At 42.2% G+C, this 25489-nt stretch overlaps 1 protein-coding gene across 2 annotated transcripts in view; it reads left to right on the plus strand.

Moving 5' to 3' along the window:
* The window catches only part of CCDC25 (coiled-coil domain containing 25), a 40797-nt gene extending 16475 nt beyond the window's left edge, over positions 1–24322 (plus strand). For both annotated transcript variants that reach the window (XM_080796441.1, XM_080796442.1), the window contains 5 exons: positions 3271–3346; positions 9386–9489; positions 9694–9896; positions 17907–17952; positions 22533–24322. In XM_080796441.1, coding sequence (XP_080652567.1) covers positions 3271–3346; positions 9386–9489; positions 9694–9896; positions 17907–17952; positions 22533–22562 — 459 coding nt within the window. In that variant the 3' untranslated portion in view covers positions 22563–24322. The remainder of the gene's footprint in view (positions 1–3270; positions 3347–9385; positions 9490–9693; positions 9897–17906; positions 17953–22532) is intronic.
* Positions 24323–25489: the final 1167 nt, after the last annotated feature.

The raw sequence follows: 25489 nt of genomic DNA on the forward strand, positions 1-25489 counted from the left end.
GTATACATCAGCTACAGAGCTAGGAACTACATGTCTGTATACTAACACATGTTAGTAATTCCTACGAACATTTGTTTCTGTGTCTCCATTTTTATCTATTTTAAGCTAAACATGAGCTCATACTGATGTCTCTGACTAATCTGTTATTACAGAGGCCATTCTAGCCTTTTCTCCTTGCTTCTCTGTTACTTCCTTCCCAGAGCAAGAAGCCTGGTTCCCACGATCCACCATCTATTTGCTTATTCAACTCCACTATTTGTACAAGTGGTTTCAGATCTGTTCAGGTATCTCCCCATGCAAAACAACTTTATCAACTAAAGTACAGTGGTTATATGCAATTATTTTTATCTTTTTGCCTTATAGTTTCCAGTCAAAATACTGTTTTCCAAAGTTATTTGTAGGCTGCTCCATTTTTTACCCGATGCCTTTCAGTGATGTCATGCCACGCACTCAGATTTTTTTTTGTCTCAGTTTACATTCCATCCTGTTGTATTATGCAACAATTGTTAGTTCCCCTAGTTAATTATATTACTCTTTAAAATGACAGTTTGATAAGCTTTTTCATCTTACTGTATTTCATATTTATTGTTTTGACCGGATGCTTTGAGTTGATAGATATTGTGCCACAATTAATATGAAACCTCTCTTGTCAGAACATGAGTTCTTTATGGCTTTTGGCATTATGAATTGCCAACAAGAAATTTTTTTTTTAATGAACCACTTTCTGTTTTTCTTTTAATTAAGTTTTTTACAGTGATTTTCAGAAATGGAATCACCAAGTCAAAAGATATTGCCCTCTAAAAATAATTGCACTAGTTTAAAATGCTACCTAATATATACAGGTTTTCCAAATCCTTCCTGGGATTTTATAACTTAAAAACAATAGCAATCTTTTGACAATTTTTTAATAAATATAAGATGCTATTTCACTATAATTATAATAATATTCATTTCTTAATTTATTAGCAAGGTTAAACAATGTGCCCCATCTTTATTTATACTGTTTGTTTTTGAGAACTGTGTTGTAAAGGAAGAAGGAAGATTGAACTCTGTGCTGAAACAAAAGTCTGGATTCTCCTTGGCAACTTCTTGCCATTTTGGAACTATTTTAATTGTAGAGTAAATAGAGTATGGTGTTACCAAGTTTCCCGTTGGTTCAGATTAAATTTTTTTTCCTTTAGACTCTGCTTTGTCAGGAAATGGTAATAATAGTGGTAGCCCCAAGTTCATTTACCACCAGTTAACCCTTGTTTGAGAAGAAGTTTAATTTCATTTTCTTTTGGAAGCACGTCATGTGTTCTATAAAAATACATATTCTTTAGGGAAGTTTACCTGTTCAATCTGCAGTAAATGGCATAGCCTTTTGTACTTAGTAGGTCCTAAGGGAGTGTTGGAGCTGGAGTCAGACCAAGTGGTTGGGGACCCAGACTGCTGGAGGTGAGCCGTGGCTCTCTAGCTGTGTGACTTTGAGGAGATCACCTTGTGCCCATTTTCTCATCTGTAAAAGGAGCTAACAGTGCCTGTCCTCCTGGGCCATTGTGAGGATTAGCTGAGCAGTTAGAATAATGACTGAATAATGACTGAAGCAGTTAGAGTAATGCCTAGCACATGCTAAGCATCGTATGTGTTAACTTTTTGGTTGTTGAATTCAGTTCAGTTCAACCCAGACCTTGAAGATCATGGATTTTCAGCAATGTTTTTTCCTCGGCTTCTTTGACTTTCAGAAACCTGTAGAAAACCCTCACCTATCTAGAGGTCTCTTATCTCGTTGACACAGATGCTACAAAGCCCACAGTCACAATTCTGACATTTACATACTGAGAGCACCTCAGACTTCTCCAGTCAGTTCACTCTGACTTTATGCATGATGCTAAGCTAAAAGATTGTTTGTTTTAAGTCCTCTCATAGTATATTAGAAATAGCCAACAGAAAGATGAGATTGCTTCAGCCATAGTGACAGACACAGGTAGTAAGAAGGGATATCAGGATATAGCCTAACATCAAGGACCAAGAACCTGTTTCCACAAGAATTCTGAAAGCACCATACCCTGGGGTCAGTTGCTACAACCCTTAGGCCTGTCTCAGCTCTGTCACTTACTAGCTTTGGGGGACCCTGGCCCAGTTACTTAACCTTGCTAAAGTTCATTTTCATCATTGCTAAAGTGAAGATAATGCTGTCTATTTCATATGACTGTTTACTTAGTGCCTGGCACATGGTGGCTACTTAAAAAGTGGTAGCTCTTTTGTTTTTTACTTACTCATTTGAATTTATTTAGAACAGAATGTCCTTCTATGCATTTTAGAAGCTTCTGAAGGCATCACTATCACCATTTAATGGCCTAGTGTAATGGTTGGTAGTCCTAGTAATGACATTGTATTATCAAGATGTTAAATTCAGAATCCTTTCTTTAAGTGGTCAGGGAATTGCTTAGCATGAGGTATGTCATTGAAGTAGTGGCAAACTTAAATCATGTATTTTTTTGGTCAAAATTCATGTATTTGAGTGATCCCCACTTTAAAACAAAACAAAACAAAATTCAGAAGCGTCATGGAATAAACTTAATTTATCTCACGTTATTTGGGTAGGTAGAACATTTCATTCCCATACAGAAGTGCTGCTTTAGTCCCATGCCTAGTTGGAGCCAGCACTGAGGTGATTCCCGCTTGCTCTGCCTTTGAAATATTTTTGTTCTTTTGGAATGGCTTTGCTTATTCAGCTTGGCCTTTGTTACAGTATCTGTACAGAAAAATGAGTCAATATTATTTTTCCGTTAGGGTGGGTGGCTATATCGAACACACCAAGAGCTGGGTTCCTAATTAAGGCTGGTGGATGACCTGCCTCAAATGACATTTGAGACCCAAGACCATAAGATATCTCTGTGAGAGGAAGGTCGTAGGGACCTCAGCAAAGAAGACTTCTAATTATCAAAAATAGGCACCATTTCCCTACAATGTTTCCAGAAGTAAGAATGAAGAGAAGAAAGTAACAAGAGAGAGGAGAAAGTTCCTGAGACATAATTCCAATTAGTATTTTGGTGGTTTTCTTTTATACCCCTTTCCCCTACTTATTAAGTATTATTATTTTCCATATTACTTGTACTGCCTTCTCTCAAACATTCCCATAATATAGACTTCATTTTTCAGTGTTCAGAGATATGGTGAAGAGCTTCTGCTTTTAATTGTGCCTAGTAAGGCACTAAAGCCCTCTAAGTGCTCTGGTATTGATCAGTCACAAGGTAGTGAACCATCTGGTTTATTTTTATGTTCCAGGGGGAGAAGATAGAAGACATTCCAAAGGAAGTCCTGATGGACTGTGCCCATCTTGTGAAGGCCAATAGCATTCAAGGTCAGTTTTCCTAGAGGTGTTTTCAGAATTAATGCCAATGTCTGTGTCTGAAATTGAATATATTTTAGAAAACATGTCAGTGACTTTGGCTTGAGTCAAACGAATAATCTGTAATACACCTTTCCCCTGTTTTGTTCTTTAAGGTGGCAGTTCTGCTCCCTGTCCAAGAATTGAAAACTAATCTCTCCACCCCTCTCACGTTCCTGGTCCTTTCTCAGTTCTTTCTACCGTGTTCTCATTACCTTGACTGGAAGCTTGACTAGACCTGCCTATCCTTGGTGTTGTTCATAGAAAGACTTTTGGGGATGCCTGGGTGGCTTAATCAGTTAAGCATGTGATTCTTGGTTTTGGCCCAGGTCCTGATCTCATGGCTCATGAAATCGAGTCCCTTGTGGGACTGCATATTCGGTGGGATACTGCTTGGATAGTCTCTCCATCTGCCCTTGCCCTAACACTAGCGACTTGCTCTCTCTCTTTCTCTTTCTCACACACAAATAAATAAATCTTTAAAAAAAAAAAAAAGAAAGCTTTTGGAAATGAGGTTAGGTTAATAGCTAAGCAAGAGATTGTCTCAAGGCTTTATTTTTTAATGCTGTGTGATGTCTTTCTTTTCATTATTTGTTCTTAAATTCTAGAACTCAAACCTCTATATCCCTGTTTCCTACTCTTTCCTTCTCTCTTTTCATTCCTTCTTCTCCCTGTATATTGTGAAGGTATCAAGTCTGTTGATCTTTTTATCTCCTAGAGAATCTCATTTAGTTGGTCTGGGGTGATCCATAAGTATCCATATTTTTCCAGTGTTTTCCAGGAGATTATAATGTGCACAGAGGGTTGAGAACAATTGGCCTGTTTTAGGGGAGGCCTGTAATTCTGGGCTTGGTGCTTGTTTAGTTCTGTCAGTAGTAGATTTAATCAGTCAGTAGTCGGTACAGGTCAAGAAGGATAATTTTGGGGGAGGAAGTGGGACTTAAAAAGGAAGCCAGGAGATGATAGTCTGCTAAGAATGGTTGAGCTAGTAGGTTGGATTTTGCGGTGTAGGACATAGAGTTAGATAGAATGGAGGTAAGTTTGGTGAGATGTGAGGTTGTGAGATGATCTAGAGGGTTGGAAAGTAATATGGTTTGGATAGAAGGCGGACACATAGCTGATAGCAGGTACCAGGGTTGGAGATTATAGGATAAGAGCTGGCCAGTGTACCCTTTCCTCATCACTTAGACAGGGTTTCCTAAATCTAAGTTGGGCAGCTTTACTGAGTCAGATACTGAGCCAAAGAAAGTAGAAGTCTGGTCTTGTAGAGCCACTGATTTTCAACTCCATAAATCATTAAATTGCAGTTAGTCTTAGGACATCCCATTTTTATGAGCAGAACAGAGTTCTTAAGATTTCCAGTCACAAGCTTCATTTATTAAAGTAAAAATAATAAAATTAAAACATTCATTATCCTCCTGTGTTTTGCAACCTCTTTCACGTGATCTTGTCCCCTTTCCATGCCCCTGGCGAGGAGATGTGACTTTATTAAGGGATCTTTGGGCTCTTTATTCTGGGCCTGGCCTCTTTCTTCTTAATCTCTTTATAGTTTACTAGTTTTAGGGAAGATAGAAAAGACAGAAGAGTACTGACACTGCCTTCCGCTGCTTTCCACTTCAGCTTTCCCCGGTGAAAGCTCTCTTAGCAGAACAAGTAGCTGAGCCCAGGAACCTCACCCAGGAGTTGACAGCAGAGAATGCTGAGCTGCTCCATTTTCATTGCTGTGTGGTTAAAATATCTACTCCCCAACCCTCTGCTTGACCACCTCTGGCTCTCAGAACCAAGAAATTGAGTTAAACTTGTTTGTCATCATGGAATCTGGTCAGTTTATTCGTAGACTCCTTTGCCAGATTAAACGTTCTAAAAGCTTAGATACTTTCTATGACATGCCTCCCCTTAATTACACGGTTAAGTCCAGACTTCTTAAGCTAAGTTAAGCATCTCTGCTCTGACTACAGACTTCTTTTCCCTTCACATATTTCACCCTCCAGCCAAAGCATGTCTTGGCTGTTTTCTTCCCACACACCTCTGCTTATGTTGTCTTCTCTTTCCTCAGTTTTATCTGCCTTGTCATTCATCTCACGTCTAGATGCAAGCTAAGGTTCAAGGTCCACCCAGTGGTTGTAGTAATGGTACTAATAGCTAACCTTGAGTGTTAATTACATGCCTGGCACTGTGCTAAAAACTTCACAGATTATTTCATTTATCAACTCTACTGAGATATGCATTATTATTTTCATTCTAGAGATGAGGGAGCTGAGCTTAAGGGAGTTAAGGAACCTGCCCAAGTCCTCAGAGCTCTGAAGTGTGGCAGTAGGTGCATTTGAAGTCAGTCTGACCCGAAAGTCTTCTGTCTAAACCACTAAACTGTATTAACCGATCCAGTGGAGCCTTTGCCTTCTTCCAGCGTGGGTGATCACTGCCCTCTCGGAGCACTTTACCTCTACCTTTCAAGTAGCATTTGATGAGTTCTGCTTTTCTTATCTTTCTTTTTTTTTTTTTTTTAAGATTAGATTTATTTATTTTAGAGAGAGAGAGAGAGAGAGAGTGGGGACCAGGGGAGGGGGCGTCTGTTGCAGGGAGGGCAGAGGGAGAGAAGCAGACCTCTTGCTAAGCAGGAAGTCAGGAAGTCTGACACAGGGCTCAATCCCAGGACCCTGAGATCATGAGCTGAGCCAAAGGGAGACACTTAACCGACTGAGCCACCTAGGTGCCTTGGTGAGTTCTGCTTTTCATAGTAGTGATTTACATACTTATCTGCCTTCCTTTAGTCTTGGAAGGCAAGACCCATTGTCTGATCCATGTTTAGATCTCCCATAGCACCATGCACATGGAGATCTTTTTAAATCTTCATTTTGAAAAAAAAGCTCCAAAGCTACAGAAACGTTGCAAAAAAAATACAACTCCTATATGCCCTTCACTTAGATTCAATAATTTTTCCATATGTATTTGCTTTCTCTCTATAATGTTCTAATTATTTGTTTTTTTAGCTGAATCATTTGATGGAACAATTCTAGACCTCATAACTCTTTAGCATGCCCTAAGAACAGGAACATTGTCTTAAGTAACTGTATTACTGTAACCAGATTCAGGAAATTTAATGTGGATAGAATACTATCATTTGATATACAGTCCCAGTTGTTTTCCCAGTTGTCCCACTACTGTCCCTTTATAGCATTTTTTTTCCTGACCCAAGATCATATGTTATAGTTATTCATCATATCTCTAGGCTCTTTTAACCTGAAGACACTTATTTATTTTTTTTAAAGAACTTTTTTTTTAAGGATTTTATTTATTTATTTGACAGACAGAGATCGCAAGTAGGCAGAGAGGCAGGCAGAGAGAGAGAGAGGGAAGCAGGCTCCCCGCTAAGTAGAGATCCCAATGTGGGGCTCAATCCCAGGACCCTGGGATCATGACCTGAGCCGAAGGCAGAGGCTTTAACCCACTGAGCCACCCAGGCACCCCGACACTTATTTTTTTAATTTAATTTAATTTTTTTTCAGTGTTCCAAAATTCATTGTTTATGCACCACACGCAGTGCTCCATACAATATGTGCGTTCCATAATACCCACCACCAGGCTCACCCAACCCCCCAACCCTACCCCCAAAACCCTCAGTGTTTCTTAGAGTCCACAGTCTCTCATGGTTTGTCTCCTCCAATTTCCCCCAACTCCCTTCTCTCCATCTCCCCATGTCCTCCGTGTTGTTCCTTATGCTCCACAGGTAAGTGAAACCATGTGATAATTGACTCTCTCTGCTTGACTTACTTCACTCAGCATAATCTCTACCAGTCCTGTCCATGTTGATACAGAAGTTGGGTATTCATCCTTTCTGATGGAGGCATAATACTCCATTGTATATATGGACCATATCTTCTTTATCCATTTGTCTATTGAAGGGCATCTTGGTTCTTTCCACAGTTTGGCGACTGTGGCCATTGCTGCTATGAACATTGGGGTACAGGTGGCCCTTCTTTTCACTACATCTGTATCTTTGGGGTAAATAGCCAGTAGTGCAATTGCAGGGTCATAGGGAAGCTCTATTTTTAATTTCTTAAGGAATCTTCACACTGTTTTCCAAAGTGGCTACATGCACCAACTTGCATTCCCACCAACAGTGTAAGAGGGTTCCCCTTTCTCCACATCCTCTCCAACACTTGTTTACTCTCTTGTTGATTTTGGCCTTTCTAACTGGTGTAAGGTGGTATCTCAATGTGGTTTTGATTTGAATCTCCCTGATGGCTAATGATGATAAACATTTTTTCATGTGTCTCTTAGTCATTTGTATGTCTTCTTTGGAGAAATGTCTGTTCATGTCTTCTGCCCATTTTTTGATGTGATTATCTGTTTTGAGTGTGTTGAGTTTGAGGAGTTCTTTATAGATCTTGGATATCAGCCCTTTGTCTGTATTGTCATTTGCAAATATCTTCTCCCATTCCATGTGTTGCCTCTTTGTTTAGTTGACTGTTTCCTTTGCTGTGCAGAAGCTTTGATCTTGATGAAGTCCCAAAAGTTCCTTTTCACTTTTGTTTCCTTTGTCTTTGGAGACATATCTTGGAAGAAGTTGCTGTGGCCGTTGTCGAAGAGGTTACTGCCTATGTTCTCTTCTAGGATATTGATAGATTCCAGCCTCACGTTGAGGTCTTTTATCCATTTCGAGTTTATCTTTGTGTATGGTGTAAGAGAATGGTCGAGTTTCATTCTTCTATATGTAGCTGTCCAATTTTACCAGCACCATTTATTGAAGAGATGGTCTTTTTTCCACTGTATATTTTTTCCTGCTTCTAAAGACACTTCTTTATCTTTCAAGATGTTGACCCTTTGAATGGAAACCACTTGTAGGATATCCTGTAATATGTGTTGGTCTGATACTTTCACTTGAGTCAGGAATACCACATAAGTGAAATCTTGTGTGTTACAGTCGGGAGGCACATGGTACTCTTTTGCTCCATTTTTGATGAGGTTAATTTTGATCACTTAAGCAGTTGGGTACCAGTTTTCTCCATTGTATATGGTGATTTAATAAACTCTGTAATATACTGAAGAGGGCCTTAAAGAGTGCTAGACCAGTGACTAAACTGAGGTTCTTCAAGCTGCCTGAGAAGCAGTCCCGGGCAGAGGGGAAATGTGAGGTGGAAGTGGTAGGAGGAATAAGTGGGGAATGGGGTACCCGGCACCCCTTTCATCCAGAGCATCCCTGCTTTTATTCCTTTGATACATTTTCTTTGGTAAAAGACGGGGGCCACTGTGAAGAGAAACAAACAACTCTGCTAGTCCAGTTGCATCCTGTTTCAGCTGAGATTCCGGGAGCCATGGGCATGCTCTCTAGGGGACACAGCCAGTTTGTGTTGGTGCCAGGGGCGCGTGCCGGTCTCTTGAATCCCAGACCGTGGTTTTTGCTTTATCTCGATGTTCAGCCTTTGCTGAATCAAGGACTCCATTGGGAATCTGAGGGAAAGCTGTTTGGTCCATTTCTGAGGGAAACCTGTTTGGTCCATTTCTCTTTTTAAAAAATGCGTATCCCGGGGCACCTGGGTGGCTCAGTGGGTTAAAGCCTTTGCCTTCGGCTCGGGTCATGATCCCAGGGTCCTGGGATCGAGCCCCACGTTGGGCTCTCTGCTCAGCAGGGAGCCTGCTTCTCCCTCTCTCTCTGCCTGCCTCTCTGCCTACTTGTGATCTCTGTCTGTCAAGTAAGTAAATAAAATCTTTAAAAAAAAAAAAGCGTATCCTAAATTTCGCATTCAGTATTTGGGGGTCTCAGAAGTCCCTGAAGCTGAGCCACAGACCCCTGCTTTCCTTCATAATAGTTCTGCTTGAGTCATGTTGGTCGCCTTTACAATTTGCCTCTTGTGGGTGTGTTCAAGAAAAAAGTATTTGGTGGTTTGAATCCCTCTGTGGCCGTTCACGCTGCCTTTCCCTTTGTTGGACTTTGGTAATTGGCTAGTGGGTGAGGGAGTGCATTGCTCAGTATCCTCCGGCCTGCATGTTGAAGACATTCTCTCTTGGCAGGCTGCAAGATGAACAACGTGAATGTGGTATATACACCGTGGTCTAACCTGAAGAAAACCGCTGACATGGACGTGGGACAGATAGGCTTTCACAGGCAAAGGGATGTAAGTGTCGCACACCGCCAGAGGGGGGCGGGGTGGAGCCCGCACTTTGCTGACTCCTGCCTTGGTTGTTGAAGGCTCCGCATGATGTCAGCCTTCCAGATCTCTTTCAGCTGGGTTGCTCGGCTCCTTGAAAACGTCGCCTCTGTTCTGGGGGGAAACCTACAATAAAGATTCCGTTTTGCCCCCCCCCATCCTCCCTCAAAGGTGAAAATTGTGACTGTGGAGAAGAAAGTGAATGAGATCCTGAACAGATTAGAAAAGACCAAAATGGAGCGATTCCCAGACCTCGCGGCAGAGAAGGAATGCAGAGACCGAGAAGAGAGGAATGAGAAAAAAGCCCAAATTCAGGAAATGAAAAGGAGAGAGAAGGAAGAGATGAAGAAGAAGCGGGAAATGGACGAACTTAGGTATGTCGGAGCTGCAGTATTGGTGTTAACCGAGGAGATTCATTGATGCTGATTTTCATCAGGGACCAGCCCATAGGAAGGTTAGACCAGTGGAGGGCAGGACAGATGACAGACTCAGGGCCTGAAACAGCCTAGGAAAGGGCAGTTATGCTGATGCATTAGTCAAATGACTCGCTTTTATAGGGGCAGGATATGAATGTGTGTGAAATAAAAAGAGCTAATTTTATTCTTAGATAAACTGTCATAGGTTATCTTTAGAGTTTGGTTTGTAAACATCTTCAGGAAAAGAAAAGATGCTATATTAAGGGTTTAACGTTGACTCACTGTGGTATTTGAATAAGATGGTCTTAGCTTTGAAGACCAATGCTAGTAATTCTTTTTTTTTTCCTTTTAAGATTTTACTCGTTTATTTGAGAGAGAGAGAGCACAAGCAAGGGTGGTAGGGTGAGGGTGTTGAGAGCCAGAGGGGAGGGGGAGAAACAGACCCCCAGCTGAGCAGGGAACCTGAGATGTGGCTCCATCACTGGACCCTGGGATCATGACCTGAGCTGAAGGCAAACACTTACCCCATGGAGCCACCCAGGTGCCCCAATGCTAGTAATTCTTAAAATCTGTTTTTAAACCCCTTTTTTTTTTTTTAAAAAAGAAAGAAAAACATTCTGAAAGTTGGAAGTGATTAATGTAATGAGGCCTACTCCAAAGCAGTACATTTTAAAATGATAAATAGTAGGGGGCGCCTGGCTGGCTCAGTCAGTAGAGCATGTGACTCTTGATCTTGGGATTGAGTTCAATCCCCATGTTGGGTGTGGAACCTACCTAATAAAATAAGATATAAAATCTTTAAAAAGTAAACAAATAAAAATAAGTAAATAAAATGATAAGGAGTAGTTAAAATATAGCTTGGGTCCTAAAATCCTAGTGTATGAGAATACTGACTGTATTAGTTTTCTGTGGCTACTGTAACAAATTATCATAAATTCAGTGGCTTCAAATAACAGAGATTTCTTATCTTACAGTTCCATCCATTCATATGTTAGAAGTCTAACATGGTTCTCAGTGGGCTAATACCAAGGTTCAACAGGGCTGTGTTCCTTTCTGGAGCTCTAGGGAAGACTCTTTTTCCTTTTCCAGCTCCTAGAGGCCACCCACATTCTGTGGCTTGTGGCCCCTTCCTCCATCTTCAAAGCCGGCCACATGGCATCTCTGAAACATACCCCCACAGTCACAGCCCCATCTCTGAGCACAGCCTTCTCTACTGTTGAAGACCAGTGTGATGACAATTGGGCCCAACCAGACAATCCATAGCCTCTGCATCCAAGATCCTTAACCCAACCACGTCTGCAGAGCCCGTTTTGCCAGATAATATGCCAGGCGACATATTTGCAGGTTCTAGGGATTGGTATGTGGACATCTACAGGTGGGATCATTATTCTGCCCACCACTCTGAATCCATAATGGATGTATAGTTTATACTTAAAGAGACTCCTGGGTTTTCTTTGTCAAAGAGGAAATTTAATCCTACAACTTCTACTCACAGGATTTCTAGATTTTCCCACAATTCTCCATAGATACCATTTGTGTTAAGTATACCAAAAAGAAAGGGGGGAAGAAAGGATACTGCTGTGCCTCTGGGAAAGGTATAGGATCAAAATGAGCTGTCTTGCCATGTCCTGACTCGGTTTCCTTGCAGTACGCTGGATGATTAGAAAGAGTGTTGGGTCCTGGTGTAGGTATAATGATCAAGTACTGGTATTTCTTAGTTATCTGCCTACATGTGCTCCTTTTGGGGGTTCTGCTAAAGTGGGATAAGTGGCTTCAATTAAAACATAATACTCAAATGAGAACTCCAGAAGTGTTATCCTGAGCTATAATCTGCTGACGTGAGACAAACAAATGCACAGATTGGGTTTGACCTCGATTGGGAGTCTGCTTTGTGTCGTGAATGAAAGAAAAATTATCAGCTCAATCAGAGCAGTAAAATGTGTGGGATTGAGAGCAGCTTATTTTTGTTTTTCATGTGAAGGGGGGGAAATATTGAAAACACACCTGCTGGTACCCTTTCTAAATCTAACAATTTTGTTTAGAAACATAATATGTTAGGAATATAATATCACTTAATTTACCTGAAAACTTGAGAAAGAATAGCTAACATTTTGGGACCCTTGTCATCTGCCAAACGCTGTACTATGTTTAGCTCCATTATCTCATTGAACCCTAACAATAACGGATATGAGGCAAGTGTTGTTATTACTTGCATTTTCTAGAAGATGAAACTGAGCTTGACAAGCAGCAGTTAAGTAACTTGCCCAAAGTCACATAGCTAGTCTTTCTGATTCTCAAGCTCATAACGCGCTATTACCACTCTCTTCTGCCTCTGATCAGTCTGTTCAGCGTTAAAGTAAAATTTATTGCATATGAATTAAGAAATTTCTAGATATGGGAATTTATCTTGAAATATATATCATTTTTGTTTCAAATCAAGCTGTGTACTAGTAAAATTAGGGGATTTTGTATGTTTGATTTTATTAGTTTAAAGCACAATGTTCATATCTCCCAGATTTTCTTTTATAGTATCAACAACCCATAAAATACTTACATAAGTTGAGGGGAAAAAAATTCTCATTGTTGTTGAATGAAATTTTTGCCTCAAAAGCAAATTTATCTAACCAGTCCCATATTCTAAGCTGTCCCTTGTCACCTGTAATTTTTCCATTTGTTTTCTCAGACACAAATTTTTATCATATATCACTCTGGCCCATATTTATCAAAAGGCAAGTGTAAGTGAACGAAATGGGGAAATCACTTTTCTAGTTCATGTTTTTCTACACAGTTTTGTCCCTGATGCTTTCTTTTTTAATGAATGATTGTGGCTCTGAGAAGACGAAAAACGACTGATATATTTGTTCCCATGAAACCTGTGCTACCACAGTGACTTACTTTTCCAACTGCCGAGGCTGGGAGGATGTGAGGCAGGGCTGCTGTGCGGGGAACCAACACAGCGACAGACCAAGCCCCTGCCTGTTTGTGTGCCATGCCCTGCAGCTTCTGTGAAGTTCCAGCCACAAGCTCTAAGCTTCTGACCTGCTTTAGAATCTGTTTTTATACGTTATGGTGCTTCATCCATGACCTGAGTTTCTACCTTTGACTCTTCCACCTAGGAGCTCCAGTGGTGGGCCTATAGAATCATCTCATCCTCAAGTCTTTCCCTTGGCTGTCTGACGTTCCCCTTCCATCCTTCCCTTGGCTGTCTGACAATGAAAATTTCATGAGCTTTCACTGGCAGATGGTTCTTTTATTTGGACCATCTGGTAGGGAATGTCCACTTTAGTTGCTGCGATTGCCTGAGAAACTGACTGAGTCTGCAGGGGATTCTGCAGAGAAACCAAGGGATATTCTTCTCCCGGAAGTTCTCCCCAGTGCTTCCAGATGATTGCAGCAAAGAAATACTCAACAGCCTCATATCTGGAGATGGCCCACTTCCCTCCAAGTCTAAAGCCATTTAGATTCTTGTCCCCTTTCTCTTCTCAACTTCTTGAACAAGAATGGCAATAAGCTTCTCCTTTCTAATGTCTACTGGGAGAAGCAATGAATGGAATTGCCATTATACAGCTCCAAGTTCTCCGAGCTCTAGTCTGGATCCTGTCCAGCTCTCAGCTCAGCAGTGAACAAAGCCCAGCCCACCCTGTGGAAGGCATGACTTCCTGCTCTGCAGTGAAGAGTGGTAGCCCCTGGAGACAGAACTCCATCTTGTTCTTGCCGATGAGCCTATACTCCTTATACTGAGCGTGCAGAACCTGGAATGGTCTGATAATGTAAATAGGTCTACATAAAGATCATCCTCTTAGACAGATGGGTTTTAGCAATATTTGGTTTGTTGGGAGGGCACTATATTAACACCCTCTGCTCACCGTTTATTTTCTTCATCCAAACCATTTGAAAAATTTCCCCTTCCTTAGACTTTGCATATTCTCACTTACCCATCTTACTCGTTAGCTCCTTGGACACATGCCTCGTGAGCCTAGAAGCTCATGGGGCTTGGGGTTAGAGAATCTTTGTGTAGGGTATGGTGTAAGGAAGAAGCCTCCTCACAGGTTCTTTCCTTTCTGTGATTGCTACACCGTAAGCCATACATTGAGCAAGCTGAGATGACAGCAGAGACTCAACACAGGCTTACAGAGTAGTCGGTGTCTTAGACGTGACCTTGAGAGTGAGAGAAGCAGAATGGCTTCTACTCAGTCTACATTTGGTTTGAGAGAGCAGACATTTGGAGAAATCCTTTAGGCAGATTACCCATGAGTCTCCCAGTAGACACCATCATCTGTTGGCAGGTGCTGGGGAAGAGCATCGCTGGCTCCCTTCAGTGTGTCCTAGTAGTGTTGTTTCATCTCTGTAGTGGAATGCATGGTTGCCTGCAAATGAAAGCTCGCCGGCTCTGTTTTAGCCTTGTATTCACTTATTTGGGCTTTGTGGTGTTATAACATCAATATCAAAGTCAAGCTCTACCATGTGGTTATTGAAACCAGAGGAAATAATAGAGAAAGGTAGTTAATAGAGGATAAGTTGAGTAGCAGATCAGAAAAGAAAAAGGTAGGGACTGTGGCTACAGTCCCAGTTTAAAAACTGGGAGTCTGGGAGGTCGAATTTGAATCCAAGGCTCAGGTACTCAAAGTCAGACAAGTACAAGACCCAGGTAAAAGGGTTAGTCACAGGTGAGTGGATCATCAGTTTGAACAGTAACCTGCACTTGATTTGGGGACAAAGATGACTTTAGCAAGGTGGTCAATGTTTGGAAAGTTAGAGCTGTAAAGTGGCAAAGCAGGAATTCTAACTCAAGTCAAGAGTCCTGAGCTCCACACTGTGTTGACTGTAAGGCAAGAAAGGAGCAGGTTGGCTAGGCCAGAGTCAAAGTCATATAGGCAAATAAAAGAATAAAAAAAAATAGGCACATCACAGTGATTTTAAAAGGTTTTGCATAGTACAGAATTTCGGGTTGTAAATGATAAGGAGCCATTATAGGTGTCCTAGGGTATTAGGAAGTAGTAGACCCATAGGATGAGTTTAGTGGTGACATGTGTAAGAGGCAACAGCAAGACCATTAATTTAAAAGTTATATAGTCCAGTGTAGAATCGACTGCTTTAATTGTACCTTCTTTTGTTTCACCCTCACATACGAGCGCTGCTGCTTTCTATAATGTCCTGTGTGCCATAGCTCTCCATTTTAATGATAAGCTCCTTCAAAGAGGCACTGATAGGCATCTTTGTATCTCTTTATGTGTGACCCGGTGCTTTGCATATACAGTGAGTGATTGGTTAATATATTATGGATTTATAAATAATTGAATTTGGCTTCTCTGATACAGTGATGCTTGAGCTAAGATCAGAACTATGTTTGCTGGTTAAAAGGGGATTGGGTGGCAAGAGGGCTCTAAGCAGAGGGAACTAGGTATGCAAAGACTGTATGGGAGGGAGCAAGGCAAAACACAGGGCCAGAAAGGCGGGCCCAAATGTGTGGAGCGAAGGAGTGCGGGAATGCATGGATCGAAGTACCCATGCACACAGGGCCTGTTGGTCATGTTTGTCTTCATCCCTCATCAGACGTTCATGAGGTCATCAAGACTTTTAAAAGCAGGGGGTTGTATGATAAGGTTTGTGTTTTGGAAAGCTCATTTTACTGACCTGAAGGGAAGGGGGTCAAGGTGGGGGTGACTAGGCTGGTTAGGAAACTATGGCAGATTGCCACACGGCAGATGATGGTAGCTTGGAATACAGGGGTGTCGTGAAGATAGGGAGAAATGGACTGGGGAGAAGTAATTTTGTAGACAAAATTATAAGCTTTGAAGCTAGATTGGCTGGAATGGGCAGGGGGAAAGAGTGAGTCCTAGGTTTCTGGGGTGTGAGCTGGAGTGGATGGCGGTGCCGTTCTCTGGGCCGGGGGATACTGGGAAAGAACCAAACTGGTTTTGGACCATGAGCTGCAAAGGAACCTGTGAATCTGAAAATACCTTGAGGTATCCAAAAAAATGTCAGATAGGCAGGTGGATGAATGTGGTGGAGCTCAGAGGACAGGTGTGGCCGGATGAAGGGTAAATATGTGTGTCGCTTTCATCAAGTGGGCTCTCGGACCCAGTGGTTCTTGAACGCGGCTCCTGGATGCCCATCTTCATTGGGTGATTTTGAAATGCAGCCAGGATTGAGATTCCCTGCTCTACCCACTTCATGCTCAGAGGGCCTCTCTCTTTCTGCTCATGCAGCTTCTCAATATTGCCTGTGTGTTTCCTAGAGATACCACTTCCTCCAGCAAGCTTCACCTGACCACTCTCTCCAGCGGTCTCCCAGGTGGTCGTCACCGGCCAGGACTATCCTGCTTCCCTCTCATTCTCAGTTTTCCATTTCTACAGTGCATATTCTCTACTTGGATGTCTCTCCATCCCTTCACGTGCAACATGCCCCACACCGAACACACCTTCTTTGCAACATTTGCCCATTTCTCTCAACTGTAGGATTATTTTCTTCAAATCACTCAACTTGGAAACCTTGATGTTATCGTTGATTCCTCTCAGATTTATCCCTTCTTACCGGGACAGCTGTTAACAGTCTGGATTCGTGCCCTTGTTGGGGGGATATTGCAGCAGATTGGGTGGAGCATGACGGTAGGAGTGTGAGCTCGGGAGTCGGAAGTGGGTTCACAGGCTCGCTTCTCCCCTAGTTAGCTGGGAGGCCTTGCACAACTTCTGAAGGTCCGAGGCTCTGCCTCCTATGTCTTCAGTAGGCGTGAGACTCTCCCTTGCCTTATAAGGTGGTTGAGGCAATTGACCGTAATTTATGAGGCATAGAATGCAGGTCCTCGCAAACAAAGGATACTTGGTAAATTGTAAATACTGTTATTATTAACTCATCTCCTTGCCTTAACTTCCCTCTCCCTCTCTTCTACAGATTACTCTTTTTAAAACACTGGTCTCACTTTCCTTTTCCTTTTGTCTCTGTGTATTTTTCCTTTATCTCTTTGTGTATTTTTAACTGAACTTATTGCATGGTTATGGCTGAATAGGTCATATCTCCTCTCCTGGTAAGCTGTTTGGGGCTAGGCTTTGTCTTATTCATCAGGTTCTGGTTTCTTCCCATCCCATCCTCCACCAGGCTTAGCACAGGGCTTTACACATCACGGATATTTAATAAATACTTGTTGACTTGCTCCCGTCTCATATTGTGGCTTCTTGCTGATCATGTTGTGTTAGTTCATGCAGTTAGGACAACATAACGGCCCCACACATCCAGCCTACTTTCCCACTACTTTGTCCTCAGACTCCACTTGAATTGGCGTGGCATGTCATTACAAAAACCATCTCTTTGCCTTTGCTCCTGCCGTCTCTGGATCTGCCTCCACTGCTCACCTGTATGGCTTGGGCTCGCTTTGGGTTCCACCTCACGTGAGAAGAGTGCCTCTCAGCAGCCCTGCCCTGCCCACTCGGACGCATCGCCTCCCGAGTTCCTGCAACCGCCACAGCCCTCGCAGTCTGCCTCAGCGAGGAGTCTGGGCTGCTCTTGGGCATAGACGGGTTTCCTCATCTGACTAACGCCACCCACCTCACAGTTAGTGTGGAAGTGACATGAAATGAGTATGAGCAAGCACTCTGTAAATTATAAAGTGCTGTGCACATCTTATTTACTGTTCGAAGCTACCTACCCTTTTTTCGTTGCAATCTCCTTGAGGTCAGGGATCATATTTTCCTCTGAAGGACCCTCAGCAGTGCGGGATACATGGTAAATGTTCATGAAATACTCTCTGACTGGATAGCGCTATTGTATTTTATTTTTAGAGAAGCGGGGAGGGGCAGAGGGAGAGGGGGAGAGAGAATCGTAAGCAGGCTCCACACCCAGCTGACTTGGGGCTCGATCTCACCACCCTGAGATCATGACCTGAGCTGAAATCAAGAGTTAGGATGCTTAATCGACTTAGCCGCGCAGGCGCCCCCTGGATGACCTTATTTTAAATGTGTTGTTTTCTTCTAGGAGCTATTCATCACTAATGAAAGTTGAGAATATGTCTTCAAATCAGGTATGTTCAAGTTATTTGTTTCAGTGTTGTGCCTTAATAAAGAATTTTTAACAATCGGGTGACTAGCCAGTACTGAGTCACATGTTGCTGATGGCTTAACATGACTTGGCAACTCGGGTGCATTCTATTGGGCATTGCCCCTCTTCCCTGGAGCAAGAGGGAAAGCGGGGCAATGTGTTTTTAAGTAGGTCACCTCACGGAAGGAGATGGTTGCACTCTTTATGATGTCCAGGTCTGTTTCAGAACTTTCCTGTTCATTTCCTTCTTTCCTAGTTGTAGCAAGCAGAAGGGCCCTTATTAATATTCTACATTAATGTGACTGTGGTTTCTGTATTAACAACTGAAAACAAAATCTTCACATTCAATTAAAAAAACGGGGGCACCTGGGTGGCTCAGTGGGTTAAGGCCTCTGCCTTCGGCTCGGGTCATGATCCCAGGGTCCTGGGATCGAGCCCCGCATCGGGCTCTCTGCTCAGCAGGGAGCCTGCTTCCTCCTCTCTCTGCCTGCTTCTCTGCGATCTCCATCTGTCAAATAAATAAATAAAATCTTAAAAAAAAAAAATGAAAGTCTTAACCCCAAGATCTTTCCTGCAGCCTAGGTGACAACATTGGTTGATTTCATGTTCCTCAGGACCTCAGATAAAGAGAAATGGAGATCCAGATTATAGTACTGAAAGAATTTTCTTAGCATCAGCAGCTGATGATTTTATTGGAACTATGTCAGGGACTTACTGTCCATGACTACTCTGTTCCCAAAATTTATTTGGAAGTGGCTGGAGATAGCTCAATTTAGCTATCACTTACCAGGCTGCAGAAAATCGAAACTGGGTGGATATATTTGCTATGTTGCATATTTTATAGTTTACAAATACAGTTGACTCTTGAACAGTAAGGGGGTTAGGGACACCAGTCCCCCTACACAGTTGAAAATCTGCATGTAACTTTTGACTCCCCTAGAACTTAACTGCTGGTATCCTACTATTGACCAGGAGCCTTACCCATAACGTAAATAATTAGTTGACACACATTTTGTATGTCATATGTATCACGTACCATAGTCACACAATAAAGTAAACCAGAAGAAAAGACCGTAAAGTGATAGGGAGAAGAAAATACTTTTACGATCCTTAGCTGTATTTATTTAAAAATGTCTGTGTAGAAGTAGACCTGTGTGGTTCAAACCCATGTTGTTCAGGGGTCAACTATGTATGCTTGAGATCTTATTGTTCAGGATACTAGGCACTAGTTACATGTTACCATTTAAATTTAATTTAAAAAAATAATAAACAATTAAAATATACTTTAAAAACTCGGTTTCTCGGTCATACTAGCCACATGTTACTAGTGGTCACCATATTGGACAGAAATAGAACATTTCCACCATCACAGAAAATAATATTAAACACTACTTCCTTTGACACTTAGAAACAGTTAACAGAATTTAAGATCCCTTAAAGGTCAGCAAGTCAAACCCCATATTCAGTTCACCAATTGGGTTTGTTAGTAGTATTTTATACCTTGTTCATATCTCAGTGTCCTTCTAAAAATGAGTAAGAACAATATTCTTATTCCTATCTTTGTGAAGAACTAAATTTATGGGGTTCTTTTATGAGTCAGAGCTGTAGCTTTGTAATTTATTCCTGAAAAATTCAAGAGTAGCATTATGTAATTAAATACAGCCTTGAACTTGAAGGTTAGAGCCCTAAACTGTCATTTACTAAGTGGATAAGCCTAATAAAATTATTTAACCTCTCTGAGGGAGTATTCATCAGCAGTGGAAGGGAGACCTAATGACTTCCTCCGACTGTGCTAGAATTCAAACAAGGGCATATATGTGAAAGTTGTTTCTTAGTCTCTGAATATAAATGGTCATTGTTGCTTCTCATCAATATAGTCCTTAATTGCTCTTTTCCCACAGACTTTCAGTATTAATGATGATGAGATGTATTTAATACCTTCTGGAAACTACTCTTAGATTTCTTGGGACTCTTAAAACAGCTAAACAGTTAAACAGAAGTCTTTAACATACCCTCAGTCCATTGTCTTTGTCATGGTTATTGTTGCTTAAAAATTTTCTATGATTTAGAGACTACTTTCCAGCAGAAATCTGGCACCTGTATTATGTTAATCTTAGGCATTTTCATTTCCATCATTGTGGATTATTAAATTTTGGATATTCTGGAATTAATACACACGCACACGCAAATATACATATATACACAGACATGATCTGAGTAGTGGCAGATGTTAAAAGCTCCAGGGTTAGCGAGTCGGATTTATAGACCAAAGGACTCCTAACTGCTCTGCCGTTCCTGTCTGTCTGTTGTTTGCTCCCCTGTCCCTGAGCTGAGCTCCAGGTTTCAATCAGATTCATGTTTCCACGGAAGTTTTGCACTGGGTGTTTTTATTCTGCCTTGCAGTAGAAGGACTCTTAGATCTTTCCCCCAGTACTACTGAAGAAGAGGTTTCCATTCTCCTTGTAACCCTCTTGCGGGAATACAGACCTTTTGTGATCCAGTTTGGCTGCGTGATTGGTTGGTCTTTAGTTAAAGCTTTGTGTTTATGTAAGATAGGACTTGAGTTTTCGTGTGACTTATATAAATTCATCAGGAAAAAATAGTCTCCGCTCTGAAGTTGGTTTTGATTTTGAGCTCTTGCTCTCCTATTTAGTATAATCCTTGTCAATCTGTAATTTCTTCCTGATCTTTTAAATTTGGTATCAGTAAACAGTTCCTTTCAATTCAGTTTGTTTATCACTTTATAGGTGGATGACAGGAAATCTATTTGCTATATTGAAAAACATATTGACTCTTAAAGGGAATCTTAAATATAAAAATTGGCCAAATAAGGGCACCTGGGTCATTTAGTTGTTCAAGCGTCCGACTCCTGATTTTGGCTCAACTCATGACCTCAGGGTGGTGGGATTGAACCCATGTTTGACTCCGCACTGGAGCCTGCTTGGCATTCTCTCTCCCCCATCTCCCTATGTCCTCCCCAACCCCCGCCCCATTCGTACACACCATTTCTCTCATTCTCTCTAAAAAAAATTAAATTGTCCAAATAAAGTCTTGGATCTCAGATGTATATTTAAAAGTTACTATAATCCCCAAATACAGATCCTCAGACACATGGGACAGACACTCTGCAAATCTGACTCACAGCCTTTATTGGGAGTGACACATTTTCATTGTCACCAACCCAAATTATCTTAGAGCATTTTTCCACCTCAGTGTTCGGGATCTAATACGGACCAAGATAGATGGTGACTCTTCGAACATCTCTAATGCTGTGATTTTAGCGTAGGACACTAAGGCAGTCACAGTTCCGGTTCGTGCATAGAATGCCAACATGAGTTTGCTCTTCATACAATTATTTAAGGCATTTTTTGCCATGGCCTCAGGTTGTTGTGCTCATTGATGAGAAGCACAGAGAGAACTATTGAATGAAACCAGAAATCAGAGCGGGCCTCAGAAACCAGTGTTTCTTGACTGTATTTCCTGTTTCCTTGCCCTTCTTTAATAAGAGCTAATAAGGGGGAGCAGAGCATATACACCTGGAAGCCTGAGCCCTCCCCTTCTCTCACAGCTCGGGTGTCAGGCCGGGAGAAGGAGAAGCTGCAGCAAGTGATATGTTGAGGTTGTGACGTTTTCAAGCAAGTGTCCCAAACTTAGATACTTAGTGAATGGTGGCATCCCACGCAGTTATCTCAGGGTATGCACCAGATCAGAAAGGAGTCAGGCTTTACTTTTGTCCTTGGTCTTTAGGACATGTCTGTAAGCCACACAATAATGTCCGTAAGCCACACGATAAAACAAGGGCCTTTCAAATGTATACTATCATATAAAGTTTTTTAACCAAAAACTTGGCAGGCCACCTAATTTAATACCTAGCCCATGACTTCCTAATCATTTTTCCTATTAAAAAAATAAAAAATCCGGGGCGCCTGGGTGGCTCAGTGGGTTAAAGCCTCTGCCTTTGGCTCAGGTCATGATCTCAGGGTCCTGGGATCGAGCCCCACATTGGGCTCTCTGCTCAGCAGGAGGCCTGCTTCTCCCTCTCTCTCTGCCTGTCTCTCTGCCTACTTGTGATCTCTCTATCAGATAAATAAATAAAGTCTTAAAAAAAAAAATCCATCTTGTGACAACCTTGAGGCTCAGAATAATGGCATCTAGACCAAAAATGTGTTTGCCTATTGGCAGCATCATTAGCAAAGGATATGAGGCAGGATCTGTTTGGATTCGTAATTTGCTGTTGTTGTTGGAGCAGTCCCATTTTGTTTTCGTCACACCTGTTCCGTCCTATCCTAGGTTGGGTGGGCCTTTACTTCATAACTTAGAAACTGTTGGTCACTTGTGGCTATGTAACTCAGGCCATATAATGACACCGTAGGAATCCAGCTAGTCTAAACGACTCCTACTTTAAGGTAGAGAAGTGGTTAATGAACTTAATGATGTTACTTTTTACTTTTATTTTCTGAACTTTGCAGTTACACATCAGGAAGCTTGTTACTTAAGATATTTTTAAAATTTGAGTAGTTTATGTTGAAGGCTTTTACAGTTGCACTTTTTTGTTCCCTACAGGATGGCAATGATTCAGATGAATTCATGTGAATGGAGGAAAGGACCTTTGAAAGTTGTGAATTTCGGGACAGTTGCAGACGGTTTGATTTCATCTGTGTTTGGTGTTATAAAAAAAAACACACACACAACTAAAATTCTACCTTCATTCTACACAAATATTACCAACGTTGGCGTCTTAAAAAAAAAGTTTCCTTCTTTGCTGACGGAAAAGGATCAGATATTTATAATATATTTGGACTTGAAAAACAGCATATAACTTTAGGAAAGTGAAAATATTTTTGCTGAAACCTGTCTTGGTACCTCGTGAAAGTTGGCTGCCCTCGTTCTCAGGATAGACTTTAGAACAAACCGGCCCTGAGAAGTATTTGTTACTCTGGTGTATCCCTGAAAACAGATGTCTTGAAAAGCTTTTTCATATTCTTAAAATAGTTTCACTGTTAAGAAGAATGTATCGGTGAGCAATATATGCGAGTGTTGCCCTTGGCCCTGATGTCCTGACTAGAACAAAAAAGCTTATGCGTTTCGAAGGCGATAGTGACATTTTCAGAAGACTGGCGGCTTCAGTACTCCCGTCCCAATGTCGTGTGAGTGTGTTAGCAGCGTTGTCCTCAGCTCTCCCCTCATCCTGGCTTCTACCTTCCGCATACTTTCTCTGAGCGAGGGCCTCCCTCCAGTTAACCATCATGCTTAGAGAGGCTGTCTGTGTTAGTCAAGGTCAGGCACATGGCAGTGTTTACCTGAGCACCGAGTAACCCAGACCACATACGTGACAACTTCTAGGGTCTGGAGCCATTTCTCAGTGCTGAGGGGAGAAATAGGATGGCATGATCTGATCTGAATCATTTTGAGGATGTCAGGTTACCTGATTTTTGTTTTGGGATACAGCAGAAGGCAAAAATCCCGTGTTGGGGTTATGATTTTAGAGACAACGAAGCATTTCAGGGGCCAGCTAAGTAATTTGTTTATTTACCTTGAGATAATATTGACTTTGAGTTGTATCCTCAGAGTTCAGATTTCTCAGTTGTAGGCCCAGTAACTTAATATGTAACAGGACTGCTCACCTGAACCACCTACTCTCCAGTGGGATTCTGAATAGAAGGTGTATTTTTGTTGCCGTCCTGGTAGAAGAGACAAAACAAAACAGCGAGAGTGGAGGAGAACAAAGCCTGCGGGTCAGGAGGCATACAAATTCACATTTTAACCACACCCAGAACTCCACATGCAGCTTTTTTCTTCTTCTTCTTCTTCTTTTTTTTTTTTAAAGATTTATTTATTTGACAGACAGAGATCACAAGCAGGCAGAGAGGCAGGCAGAGAGGAGGGTGAGGGAAGCAGGCTCCCCGCTGAGCAGAGAGCCCAATGTGGGGCTCGATCCCAGGACCCTGGGATCATGAGCTGAAGGCAGAGGCTTTAACCCCCTGAACCACCCAGGTGCCCCAGCTTTTTCTTCTTAACTGTATTCTATTGCTCCTCCTGCATTCCCAGAGCCACCGATCCAACACAACCCAGCAAAAGTTATCCTGTAAGAGCACTTTGGAACTGTGGGTAATTCAGTGTTTCTATTTATCTGAAGTCGGTGTGTAGGGTTGAACTGGAATATTTCCCTGAGGCGTAACTCAGCCAGATTTTGAGAGAGGGTATGGGAGATGACTCCAGAAATCAGAGATTTTGTGTGTGTGTGTGTGTGTGTGTGTGCGCGTGCACGCGTGTGCGTGTGTCTGATAACATTCAGCCTGGAGTTCTGTGATTTTAGAAATGTAAAAATAAAAAATCATTTTTTTAATTCGGAAGGACATTAATATATGAACTCTCAGAATTTGCTCGTTATCCCCAACCCCATGCTGGTTTTGGGGTGCTCTGACTGTAAGAGAACCTTGTCCACCTGAGGCTCAACATGGCAGCTTCTAGAAGGGTACCCTCTTCCTCCCTTGCTGCCCCTTATGTCTCTCCCCCAGATGCCCATGGGGCCGAGGTGGAAGCCCTTTCCCACCCTCTGTGGGAGCTAGTAGGGCTCCAACTCGGCATCCCAGGCACTCGTTGCACGCTGTGGCCAACATCTGGAACGGGGAGAGCTTGCCTCTGGCCTCACCGTGTCACCTTAGCCTGCCAGTGCTTCTGAAGGACTCCTGTGTACCCCCCTCCCCCCCCCCCCCGTTACAGCAGGAAGAATTAGAGCTTCTGAAACAGACATTTATATTTGGTGTAATGTGCGAGATCCTGGGGTCCAAATTTTAAACCTGTCCTCATTCTTACCTCACACTGGTTTAAAGTGTCAAAGCCTCTCCTCTGAATTGTCCCGGATTGATTTCCTAGCTCTCTGAACTTCCTGAGCTGCTCTGTGCTGATCTCCCCTGCCTCAGGGTAGGGGGCAGTCTTTTCCCCAGCGTCCATGATCCCAGAAAGAACAAGGACCTTTTCTCTTGAGGATGTTGGCTCGGGGCTGACAGGTCACGCTGCTGACACTGAAGCCCTCTCATTTCTTGCTAGTGGCATGTTCGCTAAACTTCCTATAGGAAAGTTCCAGGTCATTATTTTTATGAGCTGTGCCCTTGATCAAATCCATGCATCCTAAGGGTGTGTCTTTTTACCTGTGTCTCATTGCCCTGCTCCAAGCGGCATGCTGGTGAGGGTCACATTATTTAATAGGCTTCACAAGCTCGACTCTTTTATTCTCACAGCTTTAGAATTCGTGTCTTACCGGCCTTTGTGGATCTGGGGTCACAGTCTTTGGGCAAGGCACCTCCGTCACAGTGCCGGTGTTGAAACACATGTTGGGAAGCTTCCCGAAGTCTGGAAGGTGTGGACATTAGCAGAATAGGCAACAAGCTTTGGTTAAACCCTGTCAGTAGCTCCTGTTTATTTTGTTGGTTTTTTTGTTTTGTTTTGTTTTAAAGATTTTATTTATTTACCTGACAGGCAGAGATCACAAGCAGGCAGAGAGGCAGGCAGAGAGAGAG

The sequence above is a fragment of the Martes martes genome, assembly GCF_963455335.1.
Source record: "Martes martes genome assembly, chromosome: 2".
NCBI classification, from domain to species: Eukaryota; Metazoa; Chordata; class Mammalia; order Carnivora; family Mustelidae; genus Martes; species Martes martes.